At 51.5% G+C, this 20,258-nt stretch overlaps 1 protein-coding gene across 2 annotated transcripts in view; it reads left to right on the top strand.

Annotated features, from left to right (window-relative positions):
- CTIF (cap binding complex dependent translation initiation factor) overlaps nucleotides 1-20,258 on the top strand; it is a 281,396-nt gene that overhangs the window by 176,385 nt on the left and 84,753 nt on the right. The window contains exon 8 of one of the 2 annotated variants that reach the window (XM_044243025.1): nucleotides 17,822-18,308. In XM_044243025.1, coding sequence (XP_044098960.1) covers nucleotides 17,822-18,308 — 487 coding nt within the window. Of the gene's footprint in view, nucleotides 1-17,821; nucleotides 18,315-20,258 lie in introns of both variants that reach the window. The other variant, XM_044243023.1, reaches the window with a different exon arrangement.

Genomic DNA, 20,258 nt, shown 5'->3' with positions numbered 1-20,258 from the left:
GGCTGCCGCACCCATTTTGAATGGGTGACATTCCAAAATGGCGGCCTGACAAAGGAGAGACATTGGAGGCCTGTGGGGGATGCTGCATTGTAAATAGCTATGGTTTCAAAGTTCACAGATGCCTTTTGTTAATCCTTCTGGAAGGACCCATGGGGAGAGCCATGCTGATATTTGGAATATAGACTCCTGTCTGCTCCACACCCGCTACCTCCTGTCCTCTCCCATACCCCAGATGCCTGCCTCACCACCTGGGATGGCCCAGATTGCTTCCCACTGACGGGCCCCAAGTCCGACCAGCCTACCCATTGTATTTAGTGAATTCTTTGAGAGCGTTTGAAGGGCTCTGTGTTTGAAGGGCTCTGTCATTATCAGTGCACGTGGTACAATGCACTGTGGTACAGTGCACGAGGTGGGAACCATGATATCCACATTCTAGAAGCAAAGAAACTGAGACACAGAGAGGCAACATAATTCACCCGGGTCACACAGCAAGACAGAGGCAGAGTCAGGTCCTGAATTTGGGGAGGCTGCCAGAGGGGCCTCCCCAGGACAGCTCCCTCTCTTTGTCTCTCAGCTCAGCTTCCTACGCCCTCTCTTGGCTGCCAGTGATCCAGTGGCTCCCCCGCTCGCTGCCCCTGCAGCCCTGTCCCTGAGCCAGCTCTGACCGTCCAATGTGTAGGCTCCTACACGAATTGCTCCAGCCAAAACCAGGTTTCCGCTCCTCCCTGCCATCAGCCTGAGAGCCCCCAAACCTGGTCCTGACCTAACTTTCCAGAATCTCTTCCCACCACCCCACCCTCCCTGCCCGTGTGCCCCGTGTCAGCGTGAGCCAGAACACTACCTCGGCTCTGACCAAGCCCAGGGCTTCCTGCGGGGCTGCTCGTCACCCTCAGAAATCCCACCCACCCTGTGAGGCGGCTCCCATCTTCCAAGACCCCACCCCACGGGGTCATACTGGCCATTCCTCTGTTTCCCCTGTGGCCCTGACAGCAGGACAACCGGGAGGAAGAAGGGCTTTATAGCCGGCAGTCAGGGAGATGCGGTTACTCAGGTCATTGCCCTTGGCCTGCCTGGACGGTTCCTCTGTGTCCCCGGAGAGCAGAGAAGCTCTGGCTTCGGAAGGAGCGGGCTGCACTCCGTATACCTCTCTCCCGTGGTGGTCAGCCCTTTGGAATCCGGAGGCAGCCAAGAACAGACCATTAAAAATTTACTAACAGGCTGTAGAAATATCACAGTGTTCGAGGTTAGAGCTTAACGAGTCCCTAGAATTCATTCTCTCTAGCCTCCTCTAGCCCCTCTGCCAAATGTGGAAGGTTAGCTTGGGCTCTACTCACCCTCTTGCTGTGTGACCAAGGCAAGTGACTTCACCTCTCTGGGCCTGTTTGGTCAGCTGTAGAATGAGGATCCTAAGGTGGCTGTCTACCCCATAGGGTTGTGGGGATGATTGAATAAATTGATTTGTGTTCTTTGAAGAGTGCCTTGGACCTAGAAGGTACCATTCAAGTGTCATTCCTTGTCATAGTTGTTGCTACTGTTGTTGTTATTACTAGAAAAGATAACTAGGGCCCAGAGAGGTATTTTCACTAACCCAGGGGCACACAGCCAATAGCCACAGAGCTAGAGTGGAGCCCTCAGTGGCCCACCTCTGCTCTCCAGCTCCTGACTCCGCCCCTGTGCCCCTCTCTCTCTTTTGTTACGGGTATTCAGACAATGGGTTATCAGTGCCTTGGAAGGGAAACTGAAGGAATGAGAACAAGACCCCTCCAGGCCCAGCCCCATCCCATAGCTTTGCACCGCCTCCCCGCCAGGCCAGTAGTTGGAGCCCCACCTTCGTTTCCCACCTGAAAGGAAGGGCCTCACTGAGCTATACAGAGAGACTGCCCTCAGACCATGCCCACCCCTGAAGAGAAGACAGAGCAGGTGAATGCTGATGGGACCAAGGCCCCCTGAGGACACCCTCCGAGCCCCCCATCCCAGAAACTACTTCCCACGACCCCGCCATGAGAGCCCAACCATCCATTCCCAGTAGATCTTGATACTTCTCCTAGTGATCCTGGGGGGAGCAGAGCCAGAAGAGGTTCCTTCCCACCCTCCAGGAATGAGCTGTGGACATGGGGATACTCACCATCAGCCCCAGGGAGAGATCCTAGGGACAGACCGCGTTCACCGTGATCTGGGTTACCAGGATAGATCCCCCAGTGGGGCACACTAGAGACCCATAGGGGAACTAGGGGGTCAGGCATGAGGGAGGCAGCCAGCTGGTGCATTGCAAGACTTTGAGACTTCCCCAGGGGGCAGCCAGATAATCCAAATCCTTTGGAATACCCCTCACTGGTATATAAACCTGAGGTCAGATGCAAGAGGTCAAGCTTGCCGTGGAACCCTTTGGAGGCAGAAGAGGTGTCTTCTGGGCTCAGGCCTCTTAGCTCCACACCCAGGGACAAGAACACTGTACCCAGAGTCGCGACTTGTCACAGCTCCTATTTCCCAGATCAAATTACGGAGGCTGTGATGGGAGCTCCTTATCCAGCCCTTGCTCTGGGTCAAGTGAAGCTTATTTCACCATCAAACCTTAATTGCATGAGGTTTGACCCCTTATCATCTTTCCACCATTTTACACATGGGAAACCAAGGTACAAGTCAGCAAGAGTCTTGCCCAGGGACACCCAGCTAGGAGGTGACAAGGTCCTGCTTCGAGCCCAGGCCTGGTGGGCTCCAGAGGCAAGTTCTCACCTCCGTGCCAGAAGTAGCTTTTCACCCTAAAGGCAAAACCATCCGGCGTGAGCGCCACCCACCCCCCACTACCACCCCCCATAGATGTGGGGTGAGTGCCCGGTTTACTAGAGATGGGAGAAGTGCGCCCAGGTCTCAGCCCACCCCACCCCCCGCCCCACCAATCCATCACGCAATAGCCCCGGGAGCCACTTTGGTGGTTTTGACCATTACGCAGTTTGAAATTATTTTTATTCTTAGCCAAATATTTAATTTTTACCCATAATGGACAGTTGGTTAAAGGCAGGAAGCATTAAAGAACACTGATATTAAAAGGCTGGTTCATGAGGAACAAACAAGTGGTAATAATTCTGCACATTTGCCTCGGGTGCTCTGCCCAGATCTCGAGTCCCATTCATCTGGTTGGAGTCCCCAGGCTCCTGGGGCTGCAGAACCCCAGTCCAGCCAGCTTCCAGCTCTGTTCCCAGGGAGCGAGACCCTCTATGCTCTCCCCTTGCTATTTGGGTAAAAGCGATTGCATATAAAAATTTCCTGAAACTTCGTGGGTATCATCATTTAGGAAAAAGCAAGAAATTACAAAAACAAAACAAATGGTTTGTCTTTTTTTTTTTTTTAAGATTTTATTTATGTCAGAGAAAGCACAAGCATGGGGAGCAGCAGGCAGAGGAGGAGAAGCAGGCTCCCAACTGAGTAGGGAGCCCGATGAGGGACTCAGTCCCATAACCCTGGGATCACCACCTGAGCCAAGGGCAGGTGCTTAACTGAATGAGCCATTCAGGCATCCCGTAACCAGGTGATTGTTATTTTAAACAAACAAACATAAAGTTCAAGAATTCCAAACAATGGGCCATGGGATCGGTTTTTGCCTTTGGTTTCTTTTTCTGCCTTATATAGTCAAACGTTAGCCTACATGTGAACGAGTATCTGGTGCCAAAGCCACAGTGTAATGGTAGGATGGCATTTTGAAACCTCTCTGTAGAAAATCCTGCTTTTGCTTTCATAACGCATTTACAATAATAAACAGAGGAGAAGGGCATCACTTGATCATGGGGGAAGGTCCAATTTTGCCTTTATTTGTAGATGCTCTTAAAGATCATATTAAATATGAACCTTTTAATTTACTCCCAATAACATATCAATATAAAAGCCATGTTTTAGGGGGTGCCTGGGTGACTCAGTGGGTTAAAGCCTCTGCCTTCAGCTCAGGTCATGATCTCAGGGTCCTGGGATCGAGCCCCGTATTGGGCTCTCTGCTCAGCGGGGAGCCTGCTTCCTCCTCTCTCTCTCTGCCTGCCTCTCTGCCTACTTGTGATCTCTGTCTGTCAAATAAATTTAAAAAAAAAAACAAAACATGTTTTAGAGGTGCCTGTGTGGTGCCGTCGACTGAGCAAGCAACTCTTGGTTTCAGCTCAGGTTGTGATCTCAGGGTTGTGAGATCGAGTCCTGTATCAGGCTCTGCACTCAGCACAGTCTGCGTGAGATTTCTTCTCGCTCTGCCTTTCCCACTGTGTGCTTACTCAACACACGCATGCTCTCTCTCTCTCAAATAAATAAGTAAATCTTTTTTTTAAAAACAGGTTTATGCAAAACAGCTTTTTTATTGTATACTGTCAAAAATAACAAAATGTCCTTTAAGCTGCCAGGGATGTTTGCAAGGTGATATATTACCATGAGAGCAGTTCTCAAAGCTAAAAAGCTGAACGAGGCTGCAGCCAGCCCACTAAACTGTCTCAGTTCCATGGAAATGAAAACAAGAAGAATAAAAATATATCCTTTTTCCCACTCATTGAGGGACTAGGTCTCCCAGTGGGTGACATACAGGTCCACCCCAGGGAACGGAGTCTTTCTTTGGGAAACTTGACCCTGCAAGTTTATGCAAAGGGCAAACGAACTTGTTTATTATGGTGCCCAGGATCCTCGCAGGCCCATGTCCCCCAGGATATGGGAGTTTGGCTGCCATTCAGACTCTGCCCAGACACTTCACTTGCATTAAGGACTTCCTCTGGGTCTCAAGGACACAAACGCAGAAGCAATGAGCTGTGTTCACGTCCGAGACTACCATTCCTGTGCAAGGAGGGGGCTCTACAGTTTTACCTGCTGCGGGAAGGATTCTCTGGGGTCAGTTTCATTGTATTTTATTTGTTACTTTCAACGTTGTTACATATGAAACTGATGAGTCTCCTGTTGCTTCTAGAATGCGTTTGTTTCACAAAATTTCAGACTCAGAAAAGTAGCAAGAAGCCTACAAAGAATTGTCATAGATTTCTAACCCAGACATTTACATTTTACCATATTTGCTTTATCTTTCTCTCCTTCATGTACTTTTTTTTTTTTTCTGACCTGTTTGAAAGTTGGCAAAATGATGCCTTTTTACTGCTGAGTATTTCGCAGGGTGTTTCATTATGAAGACATTTTTTGCCATCACCACACTACAATGATCAGGATCAGGAAACCAGCAGACTGGATGCTATTATCCACAGCCCCTTGGTTATTTTTCTCCAATGATCCTAGATCCTAGGCTTCATTCAATCATCACGTCTCTTTAGTTTCTTTATTTTTTTTTTTTTAAATCTGGGGACAGTTCCCAAGTGTTTCATGACATTGATTTTTTTTTTTTTAAGAATAAACAATTATTTTTGTAGAAGCCTCCTCATTTGGGATTTCTCTGGTATTCCCTCAAGTTGCAGGCACATGGGCGATAGCCTAGTCTTCTCAGGGCATGGGACCAGGGGACTCGGACTATCCTGTCATCCCATGACTCGTGGTGTTAACTTTGATTCCTTGGTTACAGGCGGCATCTGCCAAGTTTCTCCGCTCTGAAGTTAGTTTTCCCTTTGTAATTAAGAAGTAGCTTGTGGGGAGATACTTTGAGACTGTGCCAATACTCTGTTTTTCCTCAAACTTTCACCCACTGGCCTCCAGTGATGATTCTTGCCTGAAACAATTATTATTGTGATGTTTGCCAAATGATTTCCTAAGTCCATCATTCCTTCGCATCTTACTGGTTGTCTCTCTGCTGTCGGGGAGAGTCTCTGATTGATTTTAAACTCACTACGCTAAGCCTCACGATCCCCTGCGTTTGGGAGCTAGGAAGAGCAAGTCCTCAGTGTCCCCCAGTATGTGCACCCAATGCCGATGGATAGGTAATGGGAAGGCCGTCAGCACCCTGCTGTGACTACTTGTGCTCTAGAACATTCTAGCCCCAAACCCATCTGCTGGGAGGCTGTGTCCCGGCATGCCTGGGTGGGGGCTGGAGACCGTGATGTGCATGAAGCTGTTGACGGGCTCTCCCTCTGTCATCACATCTGGCTATGGACTTGTCAGTTCCTCCAGCTCCGGCTGAAAAAAATGGGGCCAGAGGGAGGCCTTCCTGCAGCTAACTCCATGTCATATTCCTTCTCCTTCCAGGACAGAAAAACAGCCTTTCAGGGATGGAGCAGACCTGTCAGTAATAAATTGTGAGGGAGGAGGATAACCCAAGAGGGTGGCCAAGATGAGGGCTATTGGAGTGAGGTGGGCGGGCAGCTGGTAGTGTTTCCCGGGGGAGCCTGGAAGCCTCTGCAGCCACAGAAAGCCACACTGGCTCCCCGATTTCCCTGGGCAGCCCTGCTTCCCATAATGGAGCCGTCTTCCTTCACTTCCCCAGAATCCCCAGGGCTGGCCAGGAAGGTCTAGGTACCCTCCCGGGGCTGGCTGAGGCAGAAGGAGAGCGGGCAAGGTTTATCGCGCAGCCCTGAGATTGTCCCTTTCAGCTCAGTCTCATCTCCTGTTTTCCAGTCAGGAGGCCCACTTGGCTGATACAACAACCGAGGGGCAGAGAGGGTAGGCTCCTTGTCTGAGACCACCTGGCTAGACACGGGCAAAATCAGGGTACACCCAGCGTGTCCTGTTCTCAAGTTGTCACTGCCTCATGCTGCCTCTCCAACTGAGGACTCCTGGGATGACTACTGAGAACCAGGAGGGCTTCCGGGAGGAGGCGCTAATTGCAAAAATGAGCAGTTTAGGGAGGAGAGGTCTCCATAGCTGTTGGTCGGTGATTGGACACCTCTTGTGACAGGGAGCTCACTAAATTCCCAGGCAACCCCATTAATTGGGGAGCCGCTCTCTCTGTGAGGAAGTTTCTCCATTAGGTGTACCTAGGTTATATCTCTGGGCTTCCTTCCCCATGGTTCAGAAGGGCTCAGCAGTTGGCCACACCTGGGATTTAAAAACTCCTGAGACTCTCTCTCCCTCCTCCTTCCTCTGTCCTACCTGCTGCAGTTTGAGGGCTAGTCCACGGCCCTCGCGGAGATGGTGAGCTGGCGATGAATGGGGGCTAGTTCCTGAGCACGCTCTGAAGTCAGCACACAGGGTAGGCAAGGCTACGTGGGGCCAGCTTAGGCCCATTGTGGTTGTGGACACTGATGGCCAGCATTAGCCGAGGAGTAAACAAGTCATTTGAGGTGGCCCCAAGCTTGTGGGGACCTCTTGGGCAGCATTTCTCTTGGGAAAACAGTGTGAGTATTTAGTGACGAAGAATTCCATCCTGAGAAAGCGCACCCGGGACACAGCCCTCGGAGGCTAGAACTAGAGCGAGAGCCAGAAGCTGGACATCTTGGGGCTTCTTCCTTGATTCCTCACACTTGAAACAGCCTGCTTTCCCCACAGCCTCAACTCTCCCGCCTGTACTATGGGTGCGCTCGTACGCATCACTTCCTCTGAAGATCTGACAGATTCATGCTATATTGCTCGAAAAACCCACAACACAGTATCATTGCAAATCAACACCAATATAACACCTCAGCTCCTTTAGGACTCCAGGAACCCCAGGAGAGAGTGTACTCTGTCCCCATTTTAAAGATGAAGACTCTGAGGCCCAGAGAGGTTAAAGTACTTGCCCAGTGTGGCACAGCTGGAAGTACAGAGCCAAGATCTGAGCGCCGGAGGTCTGGCTGCTACGTCCATACTTTGAACTACAGCATAATGCTGTCTCTTGGAAATGCCCCAGGCATTCATGTTGATCAGCTTCCGTGTCGCAGTCAGTGGAGGCCTGTGGGAGAAGGCGCCCGGCGGTGCAAGCCCACACCCATAGATGGACCTCCCCTGTTCTTTAGGAAAAGAGGGTGGGAGCCGGCAGACTCTCCAGCCTCAGAAGAGGTGTCCAGAGTTTTGCTTCCTGGTGTTGAGTCACGTGACTGGGCCAGTTTAGCCACAGATCGTTAGAGCTGGAAAATCAAACGTCCCAGCTGGGACTTAACCAGCATTCGTGGCTGATGTCTGCCAGCCTCTTAGCAAGCACCCGACGGAGACATATAGCTCAGGGGATGCCCCAACTTGCCAGGAGGCCGCACTGAGGGTCCCCAGCCAGACCTAAGTGCCTGCAGGGCTTGGCCAGGCCAGACAGAAGGGCAAGGGCCTTCTGGAAACCCTCCTCCAAGGCAGCCGCACGCTCGTCCCATGACATCACGCTGCCTAAGAACGCAGGAGGCCAAGGATTCTTGGAATGCCTGATTCACACTGGAACAAAAATAATACCTCGTACGTATAATGTGCCTTTGTTCCCCAGACGCTCTCCTGGCCTTGATTATGTTGTAATTCCTGACCAGCCTGGTGACCCAGGCAGGAAGGCAGAGAAGGGGGGAGCTCACCTAAAGGTACACCTTGAGTGAGGTTTTAGGATTCCCATTCTGCAGATGGGAATACGGAGACATGAGGAGTCAGCTGGATTTCCAAAGCTGCCCAGCATTGATGTTTTGGCCAAGAGCCCTGGATTATCAGGGGTGTTGGGAGGAGCACCTCAGAAATGCCTGAGCGGCCAAGTGAGACTCAAGGAACTACCCCCCCACCAGTAGTACCCCAAAGAAAGCCATTTCTCCATGGCTTTCCGTGCTGCCCCAAGATGGAGGAAGCAGCAAGAGCCTGCAGCTCCTCCTTCTCTTCCTTAGCAGTGATGCCGGAGGGCCACCCCGAAAACCCAGCCTCCCAGCCCTGCCCCACAGGTCCCAGCCACGGGAACTAGCAGACTGGTGGGGAAGGGACTGTTCCCAGCACAGATGGAAACCCGAGGGCCACACGTGGCTTCTGTGGTTTTCCCCAGACGCAGTGGAGCCAAGGCTGGAAGCTGGATTTCCAAACCTCAACGTGGGGTTCTGTCCAGAGCCCTCCCAGGCTTTCCCCTTCCCCTCCCACCGGCTTCAGCTTCCCTGTTCCCAGTGGCCTCCGGCTTAGCCTTTGGCCTTTGCTTCTGCATATCTAGCCCTGCTTCCGCCACACGTTGCCAGCCCACAGTCCCTTCCCCCTCTGGCTTTGGCCAATGCCTGAGATCCTCTGGAAGTGGATTTGGATTTCAGTGGCTCAGCAATGATGCCAGCTGCTGTGGGCCCGGAGGACCCTCTGACCGGCCTCAGAACCGTGAGACAAGGGAGCATGGCGGTTGAGGGCACAGATACTAAGGTCAAACTGCTGAAATGTAAACCCAAGCTCTACCTCTTGGAAGCTGTGTGGCCTTCGATAAGTACTTACATTCTCTGTGCCTCGTGACCTCTCTGTAAAACAGGGTTAACAGCAGTCCTTCCCTGCTGGGGTGAAGTGAAAGCCATGCCTGGCACATGGTCCGTCCTCATACATGTTAGTGTGTTTTTCTTACTATTACTCTGTGTCCTTGTTATCTCACTTCCAGTCCTGTCCTTCAGGGCCTCTCCAGGTGGGGCTCTGCCAGCACCATCTTGAAATTCCCAGTCGTTTTTGAACCAGAGACCCCCATTGTCATTTTGTACTGGGCCTCACAGACTATGAGGTCTATCCTGCCGCCAAGACCAGGCTGTCGCAGACCTCTGGGCTACTCTCTGCTTCCTTTCCTTCCTGACTCTTGTCCCTGATTGTTGCCAGATAACCTGTCCTATAATTAGTGGATTAGTGTCTATGTCTCCAAATGGATCCTAAGCTCCATGAGGGCATTTCCCAGTGTTGGGATCATCCCTGTGTCCCCAGGGCCTGGCACATTGTGGGGTTCACTGGAGGCATGAGTGAATGTCCAGCTCCTAGCCAGACCCCAAGGGAGATAGAAGTTCCTACCCCATCTGAAGGAAGTGGGTGCTTTTAAGGCCATACAGGAAGAACCCATGAGGCGGTTTGGTGTCACAGAGAAGGAAGTCGGGCTATAATCACATTAGGAGTCTGAAAGAAGGGGACTCCGGGGAGCTGGGGAAGGCTGCTGGGCAGATCTGGGCCTTGGAGCCCACATGAGATTGGGAAGGGTATCGAGACACTCCTGAGGGACAGCTGACTAGCTGTTGTCACCCACAGCCCCCGCTCCCCTCAAAGTGTTGCAGGAACTCTATGGCCTTGGGCAAGCCCATCGACACCTCCAATCAACCTCCAGGCAGAGCAGAATCTCACAGCGTGTTTCATTAATGCAGCAGAAAATGAAGCAGCCTTCCCTCTCATCACCCTTTCAGTGATGCATCCTGCAATTGGAAAAGTTTCTTCTCTGCCTTCGCGGGGGCAGAGGTACCAGTCAGATCCTCTCATTTCCATTCCAGAACATCCCTTTGACCAGGTAAATGTCTGGTTTCCAAAGCTTTCAGACCATGCAGTGAAATACTGAACTTCTAAAGTGAACCTTCATCTTGGCTGGCAGACACCTCAGTCTTGAATTATTTTCTTCCAAGATCAGAGCACAAGGAGAGTCCCAGAGTCTCAGAGGAGGAGAGCCTGGAGCTTGGCTGACCGTCCAAGGCAGCAGGTGTTTTCCTGAAACAACGGGCTCTCTCCTCCAGGGACCGTCCGGGGCACCCAGTATGGGGAGCAGGCCTAGAACTCAGAAAGCCAAGGTCACCACCATGATGTCAGTGGTGGCCCTGGCAATTACAGGGAGATTTGGTTGTCGGAGCTGTGGTGGCGCCCCGGTCCTCCAGAAGCCAGGAAGACCCTAGACAAGCCACCCCTGAGCTGGGTGCCAGCACAACTGGGAACAGACGCAGGCTCTGAGCTGGCTGTGGTCTCCTGGACAGGCCTGCTGAGGGGTCTCCTGCAGAAGAGACCTCATGGATTTCCACGACCTCCTCTGGCCCCAGGCATATAGTAGATGCTCAGTTAACACAGGCCACCATGATTCTAGACTCTGTCGAGCCAATGGCATGTTTCCCTCCATTGGCTTTCCAAACCCTACACTTCCCCTCATGAAGCATCCCAGTCTTTCTGCAGAGAGGGGCAGACATGTGTGTGGCCACGATCCTCGTTCCCAGGCCCCAGAGCTGCAGAGGAGCCCCGCGCCTGCGCCCGTCCAGCTCTGACATTGCCCCGGCGGCTCGGGTGCGGAAGGTGGGACCCGTGTGGGGTGTGTGTAGGTGGGCAGGACTGGAGGCGCCTGAGCTAGTAATAAGCAGTCATCACTTTCCCTGAAGGCAAGAAATATGAGCCCGTGCATAGTTTTAAAACCACTCGCCCTAGGAATTTTGCTTTCAGAAATTTTTAAGCAGACCTACAAATTATGTGGTAAAGCGTCTGACATCGAGAGAACCATAATAAGTCAGTGGCCCTCAGAATATCTAGTTGGGAACAATTATGAAATTAAAAAAAAAAATGAACAGAGAGATGTTTGTCTGCATTTGCACTGCTGTTAGAATCACTTTTTAAAAGAAAGTCTGAAGTTATTCTCCCTACACCCACCTCCCAAAATGCAGCTGTGGTGTGGGGAACTTTTTTTCTTTTTCTTTCTTTTCTTTTCTTTTTTTTTTTTTAATAAAAGAACGCAGTCTTAGAGTGAAACAAGACATCTGATTTCAGAACCCAAAGATGGAAGAATAAACTAAATGAGGGGTGGAAAAAGCATACCAACAATTTCCATTCTCCACCCCCCCCCCAAAAAAGCACGATTTCCCTAACGGCAGGTGTTGCCAGGGGCAAAAATGGAATATTAATCTTATCTCCTGAGCCATTCCTCTCCCCTCTACCACCACCACCAGAGAAGACTTCCCCCAGAGAGATGAGAGCATAATAAGCGACAGGGAAATGGATTTTTGCCCTTTTTTTTTTTTTCTTGCTCACAAGGTTGTAAAACTGCGTGTCTGCTGTGTTTCCAAAACCTGGACCCACACGTCCACGTATCTGAGACCAAGAGCTTCCCTGCCCAGCCACTGGGAGCAAAAGCAGCTCAGGTTAGCCAGGCCAAACCTAAACCCACAGGTTTCGTGGTGAGCAGCCAGCTGGCCCCCGTAGGGAGGTATCGACGAAACCCAAGGCCAACAAACGCAGAGGAGAGAGGAGCCGGTTTTGGACAGCTCAGCCAGTGACCGCTGACAAATATTTGTGAATGGCCAGAGCAGGGAAGCCTGGGTCTCCATTGTGGGGGATTGAGGCCCAGCCCCCAGTCTGCTCCAGTGGCTGGGGCTCTCTCGGTCCTTTTTCACGCCCAGGACATGGGCCTCGTGTGGCCATCACCGCAGCAGATCTCGGTCCTGACTCGGCCCTTCTCTCCGGCACTGGATCGTAGGGCAAACAGGAGACAGACAGGAGGTGGGTCCTGGGTGCTGAAACTAGCTGACGGGCTGGACACACTCTGGAGAGTGTGTGGGATTTCACCTCATTTCACTCAGTTGGCTTATCTGTAAAATGGGAAGAAAGCTTCTTGACCAGCCTGCATGCAGAGACCAGTCCCAGCAGCCAGTGGCCCTGAGAACGAATCAGAGCCTTGAACAGGAAGGGGAAAATGCATCAGGCTCTTCTGTGCCTCCCCACCACAAGGGGCCACCCAGCCCCCATCAGCCCTCTTCTTTTTGACTCCATTGTCTTGCCTGCCCAGGTAAGAGGGGGCCCATAAGGGTCTCCCCTTCTGCCTGCAGACTGCATTCTGTGTGTGCAAAGGAGGAGCCCCCCCACCCCAGGCAGAGTGGGTCTGAGAACACCCACTAAGTGCCCCTTGGTCATTGCTGTATGGACAGAACTGGCTGACTCCGAGGTCTGGCAAACTAGGGGGACATGGAATTCCAGGCCCTCCAAAATGTCCAGCAAGAACAGAAGAATGTCTACAAGACCTAGCTGCTTTCTTTCTAAGCCCTTGACCACCAAGCATGTCGAAATTACCTCCTTCCTCCTCCAGGTGGAGAGAAATTTTGTTTTGTTTTTGTTTTGTTTTGTTTTGTTTTATGGGGAAAGGAGGGAGGATGTTGGGCAGAGACAGGGAAATCCCTGATACGGCAAGTGGGAAGCCAGACAGTTTTAAGACAAATGCTGGGAAGGACTTGGTCAACCATCGTTTGGGGGCATTCCTTGGGCCGTAGCTGCAGGCACCACAAATTTTCTAAATAAGGATGGGAAAAGTCGTGACAATCAAGCGTTATCTGCCAGGGAATTTCCAAGTTTCTTCTCTGGGCTTAAAAATTACTCATACTCTGAGAACAAAGAGAGTGGAAGGAGAGAGGGCGAATTACTTGAAAGTCACTGAAAAATAAAAGCAGGGAGAATTCACAAAATGTCACAGCCGTATGGTACCCTGAGGAGTGGGAGGGCCATGGAATTCCTCCTGGCTCCAGGCTTCTGGCTCTCTCCAGATGGAGGCCGGTCTGTGCCCCTCAGGTGAGGGCTGCTGGCTTCCGAGCCGACTTGCGGCTCAGGCATCTGGATTTAGGTCTGGGCAGTCTGAAGGCCAGTTGGTGATCCTGGAAAGAAGCTGACCCAGTGACTCACTTTGCGGACGGGGCCCAGCGCTTGCCTGGGTGCCTTATTCATGAGCCCTGCCCCTCAGTGAATGCAGACTGACTGTCTTCCAGAACTTAGAGCTGTGGTACCTTGCTGCTCCCTGCTTTTTAGAATGAGTCCACTGAGGAATAAAACTGAGAGTTGAAGACATGTCGGCAGAGGGGAGGGGTGTGGGGAGGAAGAGATGCCTCTTGCACCCGAGGATCAGGCCAGCGTGGTCCCAGGGATATGCTTCAGACCCAATGAGATTGAACCTGGACATCAAGGATGAAAAATACCATGCGGGCCTCCTGAGAAGGGCCCAGGTCTCACCCAGGCAGCCGGACTCCATGCCACGTCCCAGGCTTCCGTAGATGTTTCTGTAATGACTCTTAAATTATTAAAAATAGATACAGACAACTAGAAACCCTGGACATTCTACATAAAAAGAAACATAAGAGGACTCCAAAAGGTTGGAGAGAAGGCAGACCCGATGGGGACCGTGGCGCCCAGGGAATGATTGAGTAGTAACTTGCTTGATTTTCTTCCTGGCCTCACAGATCCCAGACTTGGAGCCAAAGAAGCTGGCAACCCAGAAACACTGGTAGGCACAGGCAGACCAAAAGTCCCCTACAAAAACCTGCCCTCTCTGGCCAGAGGACCAGAAAAGGGACAGCCTCCTGAGGCAGGAAACTTTTGGATGATAACACTCAACTCTAGGAAAAGCTCCCAGAAAAAAAGGGGGGGGGCTCCACCCTGACCCACACAAGCAAAGGCCAAGAGAGAGCCAAGAGTTGACTCTCACGGGCCGTGACACCTCCCCAAGGTGGTGTCAGAAAGGCTGAGTGAGGATTCGGGACTCGTCCCCATGGGGCACGGAGCACCCCTCCCTCTGTGTCAGTGGAGGCCACCTGGTAGCAGTGTGTACCCTCCTCCCCAGGGAGGCAACAATGTGGGGAGCCAGAACTCCCAGCCCTCCTCAGCCGTAAAGAGGACCTCCCTTGGAGTATCAGAGAAAGACCAGTCGGGAAGCCGACCTCTACTACCCGCTTGGCAGTAACAAGGCACGACAACCCTTTCTGGTACTGGAGCAAGGTCAGAGGAAGCCGGCCAAAACCGTTCTAAGACTCAACTTAATTAGGTCCAGACTCACAGAACATAATACCCAAGATGTCCAGGTTTCAACTGAAAATCTCCTAGTCATACTGAAACCCAGAAAGATCTCAACTGAATGAGAAAATACAACAGATGCCAAGACCAAGATGACAGAAATGTTAGAATTACCTGACAAGGGGCGCCTGGGTGGCTCAGTCATTGAGCAGCTGCCTTCGCTCAGGTCATGGTCCCGGGGTCCTGGGATCAAGCCCACATCGGGCTCCCTGCTCAGCGGGGAGCCTGCTTCTCCCTCTCCCACTCCCCCTGCTTGTGTTCCCTCTCTGGCTGTCTCTCTGTGTCAAATAAATAAATAAAATCTTTAAAAAAAAAAAAAAAGAATTATCTTACAAAAGATTTTTAAAGCAGCCGACATAAAAATGCTTCAAAGGACAATTAGGAACACACTTGAAACAGATGAAAAATTAGGTCTTGGCAAAGAAATGGAAGCTATAACAAAGACCCAAGTGAAACTTCATAGTCAAATTAACAACCAATGCACGGCCTCCACAGCAGATTGTAGGGGCAAGGGAAAGAACCAGCGTACTGGAAGATAGACTAGAATTGATCCAGTCTGAGCCACGCAGAGAAAATAGGCTGGGAAAAGAAAAAAAGGGAAAAAAAATAAATAAATAAACGGTGAACGAGCTTCTGGGACCAGGGAGTCCAGAATAGCGTATCTAACATGCGTGTTCTCAGAATCCATACAGTCGAGGAGGGGGAAAGGATGCGGCTGGAATTACCCTGAGAAATAATGACTGCAAACAGCTTGTGTGTTGGTGGTGGGAATGCAAAATGGTACAGTCTCTCTGGAAAATAGTTCAACAACAAGGCGTTGGGGGTTTTTTTGTTTTGTTTTGTTTTTAACTGAATAAGCCACTACCTTGGGGCTCTTGAGTGGCTCAGTCAGTTAAGTGTCGGACTCTTGGTTTCAATCTCAGGCTTGTGAGATGGAGCCCCAATTGGGGCTCTGCACTGGGCACAGAGCCTGTTGGGGATTCTCCTGTTCCCTCTTCCTCCCCCACCCCATACCCCCAAGAACAGAGAAAAAGGGAAAGAACTTCATGTTCATTTAGAAAACAAAAATAAAAAAGAAAAGAAAAATCCTCATCCCATCCCCTAGAGAGAACCACTGTTAGTGTTTTGGTGTGTTGGCTTCCAGATTTTTCTAGGCACATAAATATTTGCCTTAAAAGATAGCACCACGCTACACGTTCGAGGATGCGTGCTTTCTCCTGTCAACCAGAGTCAAGTCTTTTTTTTTTTTAATCTATTTATTTATTTGACATAGAGAGAGAGATCACAGGTAGGCAGAGAGGCAGGCAGAGAGAGAGAGAGGAGGAAGCAGGCTCCCCGCCAAGCAGAGAGCCCGATGCGGGGCTCGATCCCAGGACCCTGAGACCGTGACCTAAGCTGAAGGCAGAGGCTTTAACCCACTGAGCCACCCAGGTGCCCCCAGAGTCAAGTCTTACACCATGTCCTACGGCTCCACATTTAGTTTCCATTACACTCTGCTGTGATGAACATCCTTGTATCTACATCTCTATGCGAGGCTTTTGTTAATTTCCTTTAAGGTCCACTGTGTGTTCTAGGGGCTCTTGTAACAAATCACTGAATTTCCCTCCAGAAATATACTAATTTCCTCCCTCTATTATACAGTGTTTTGTAGTTGCTATTTGTGTGGAAACAAAAGACCACACACCTGTCTCTCACCTAACAACTTTAATTTTCCCTTTGAAATCCCCGCTAGTAGGAGAAGCTTTTCAATGAAAAAAAAAAAAAAAAGTTGTTTTCATTGATTTTAATGGGAAAGTGATATGTGTAACCACAACCCAAGATGCCTCCAAATTTTCACAGATCCAAAATTATCAAGTGAACATTGAAACTGAGTCTGTATAAGTAGTAATAGTTTAAAGGAAATAAACACCTTTTTGTTCATAAAATGCAAAGCAATGAAGGTCTGTTCTACCGGCCAAGGAGAAGGCTCACAGACGAGGGTATAAGCCTCAGTCTTTAGAAGGTAAAGTCTTCTTTCTACAAACTTCCTTCAATGACTTTACAACTTTCAAGGTGCTCGTGGTCATCTTGTTCTCCATCTGCACGTCCTGTGGAAAATACTGAGACGGTAGACCCGAAAGGGTTTCCAGAGATAGAAACACCCTTTGTGCACAAGACCGGAGGGTCCCCAGAACACCCCATCCCATCCCCTCTCTTGTCTTCAGTCCACAGATCAAAACATTTGGGGTTCATCCCAGGTGCACACTTCAAGTCTATGTGACATTCTCTGCCTTAGAAATAGAGCGTCCAGGAAATCGGTGAGTCAGGTGTCACACTCGTGTCTGTTAGCTCGGACTCCCATGACAAAATACCACAGACAGAGTGACTTAGCCACAGGAATTGAGTTTCTGGAATTCTAGAGGCTGGAAGTAGGAGGTTAAGGTGTCTGCAGGATTCGTCTCCCTTGCAGATGGCTGCCTTCTTGCCGTTTCCTCATACGGTCTTCCGTGTGCTTGCGTCCCTGGTGTGTGACTGTGTCTAGATTTCCTCTTGTTATAAGGACACCGGTCGGATTGGAGGGGGGCCCACCCTAATGGCCCAACGGATTAACTCAATCTCCTCTTTAAGGGCCCTCTCTTCAAATACAGTGGCATTCTGAGGTGGCAGGGATGGGGGCATCCGCATGTGGACTGTGGGGGTGGGGACACACAATCCAGCCCATCACAACTTCTCATTGCGTTAGTGGGCTTGGGGATGGAAATGTCAATCTACCAAGAGAAAAAAGAAAAAAAAAAGGTTGTTTAACAAATGCTATAACTTTATAAGAGCCATTATGGTCAAAAGCCGTTACCAGGATAGTTGTTACAGACGCGGGTCTGTGTATACGTCTTTGCCGGAACGTGCATGGAATATGTTTGGAAGCTTCCCAAAATGGTAACGGTTGCTTCCAGAGTACAGGCCGGGCGGCTGCAGGCAAAGTCAGGAGGGTTCATGATCTACTCTAGCGCCTCCTTTGAATTTGGTTTCCCACACATGGGCTGACGTTTGTTCTAATAAAATAATACTTTAACTCAAGGACCGACTCAAACCCTCGGGAATCGCGCGGACCTGTCTGCCTCCTGCTCTGCTGCATCTGTAGGTCCTGTCCTGAGGAAGTGATCAGGAAGGGCGCTGAAGGAAGGAATGAATGAACGGCTCAGGGGATTGCTCTCCTGGTGTTTGGCACAGGGACCCCGAGCGGCCGTCCTGGTGACCCTCTGTGTCTTACCCTTTTGGTTTGCAGACGGCAGCAGAGACCCCCAGGAGGAAACAAGCCCCAGCAGCATGGTGACCACCAGCCAGGCAGTGCCAAACACAACAGGGACCACCAGAAATCCTACCAGGGGGGCTCGGCGCCCCACCCCTCAGGGAGGCCCACCCACCATGGCTACAGCCAGAACCGACGCTGGCACCATAGCAACATGAAGCACCCCCCGGGCGACAAGGGGGAGGCAGGCGCCCACCGCAATGCCAAAGAGACCGTGACCATGGAGAATTCCAAACTGGAGGACGCCCTGGGGGACACCGGGCACAGCGGCCTCGAACCCCCCTGCAGCCCTGATGCGCTTGCCCCAGTGGCTTCTGAGAGGCTGCCCCTGCAGCAGTCGGGGGGTCCGGAGGCCGAGACAAAGCGTAAAGACAGTATTATTCCCGAGCGCATCGGGGAGCGGCCCAAAATTACCCTGCTCCAATCTTCCAAAGACAGGCTGCGGCGAAGGCTGAAAGAAAAGGTACCGGTAATTGAATTTTTGTTGTTCTCTTGCACCAGGGAGGACAGCGCGAGGTAGGCACTTTGGTGGTGGGTGCGGGTCTGAGGCCCCCTGGTCACCAGAGGGCCGGCCCATGGCCAGTTCTGCATGAACCCCTCCAGCATGTTCTGGCTCCTCCCCTTCCGGTCCCCCAAGAGGGCCCGGCAGGGAAGAGGGGGCACTGGGCAGCAGCCCCCAGTCTGAGAGGCAAGGGGAGGAAGGGGCACATACCCGAGGCGGGTAGGAAGGGTGCGGAGAAGGCCTGGTTCTCCCCTCCCGCCTTCTCTGTGGTCAGACACTGCCCTATAGTGCTAAAGGGGACTTGGGGGGAAACTCAGAGCTGATACGATGAGAAGGACCGATGCTTCTCCCCGAGGTAAGTGCCAGCCAGCTCTGGTCCCCACCAGGGTCGAGAGTGAAGGTGAGTCGGGAAGAGCTCGAGCAGGCCTCGGCTTTGCCGTTCTCCTCCTTCATCAGACAGCAGCCAGGGAAAGGTCTAAGGAGGCCTTCACCCCCCACCCAGCATCCTACAGGTGCCGACCCTGCATTGGTACAGGCCCGAGAATGAGGGCCTTGAGTGTTGCCCCTGCCTCCCACCCCTAGCTTGTCTGTCTTCACTTTACCCCCGGAGCTGGCTTCCAGAGCCTGGCTCACTGATTCAGGAAGACATGTCCCTGAACCTCTAGCAAACGGGTAGGACTATGTCGCTGGCAGCTTCCAGTCCACTATGCTCACCCTAACCCCCCTTCCTGCCAGAGATGCAGGAGAAGTCACCCAGGAAAGCTGTTCTGAGAAGGCCAAATTGCCCCCCCAGCCCTCCCCAGAGTCCTCCTTCTGGGGCTCCTGTGAGCTCGAAGCTGTGGGCTTCTCCCTGGCCTCTCTCAACCACCTACTCTCCTTTTGCCCAAGAAGCTGGGCCCCGGTCCACACTCAGGCAGGACAAGGCAGATCAGACCTCTTCTCCAGCCAATACCTGATGCTGAGATGCTGCTCACAGCATCCTTTGCAGCCCTGAGTTCCCACCCACCGTGGATGGAGCCACTGTGGGACAAGCCACTGTGGGGCTTGCCACTGTGAGGTCCAGGAGGGAAGCACCATTCATTTCCCTGCTTCTCAAAGGGGGGAGCCTGGAGGTGGTTCCCAGCTGGTGACCAGTACGTCTTCTCCTGAAGACTTTCCAAGACGTGTTCCTACAGCCTGGACAGTGTGGCGAGATTACTCGTTGCATTCCCACTAAATGTCCCACTAAATGTAGCTGCACTGTCGAGGAGTGGAAACAACATGGGCTTGAGAGTCCAGCTGGGGCCCACCCTGCCTTTGACTGGCTAGGTGACCTTGGACAAGTCATCTAACCTCTCTGAGCCCCAGCTGACTCATCTGTACCCACCCTGCAGACAGACTGTGAAGATTAAATGTCATGACACATGGAAAGACCCTCCCGGGTGGTTGTTATTTTATGTACAAACCACTCTTCTGCCTTGGGGCCCAGAGAGCTGGGCAGTGGGGTGGGCAGGGAGGGGCTGGAATAGAAATCGTAGAGCCATAGCACCCACACATGGGTTTCAAGGACTCCTCTTAGATGAGGCCCCTGGATTCCTGGACCAGGAGGACACTGGCATAGACAGTGGCAGGGCTCAGGGAAAGCTATGCGTCATCTAACCTTCTCATCTTACCGGTGAGTAAACTGAGGCCCGGAGAGTGAAACCACTGCCCATAGCCATATGGCTAGAAGCAGAAAGCAGGTTCTAGAACCCTGGTTTGTGCTAGGCTAGTGCTCTCCTTGCTGAGAATGCAAGGACAAGCGTGGGACCTCCCTTTATGTCCTTGACCCTTCCCTTTACCCTGATCTCACATCCCAGCAGTTAGGGTGATCACGTTCTTGGCTATCCATCCATTATGTTTGAATAAATACTTCTGAGACTGTCAGATGAC

Source organism: Neovison vison, chromosome 3 (genome assembly GCF_020171115.1).
Source record: "Neovison vison isolate M4711 chromosome 3, ASM_NN_V1, whole genome shotgun sequence".
Taxonomy (NCBI): Eukaryota; Metazoa; Chordata; class Mammalia; order Carnivora; family Mustelidae; genus Neogale; species Neogale vison.
This window is presented reverse-complemented; position numbering and strand designations above follow the sequence as displayed.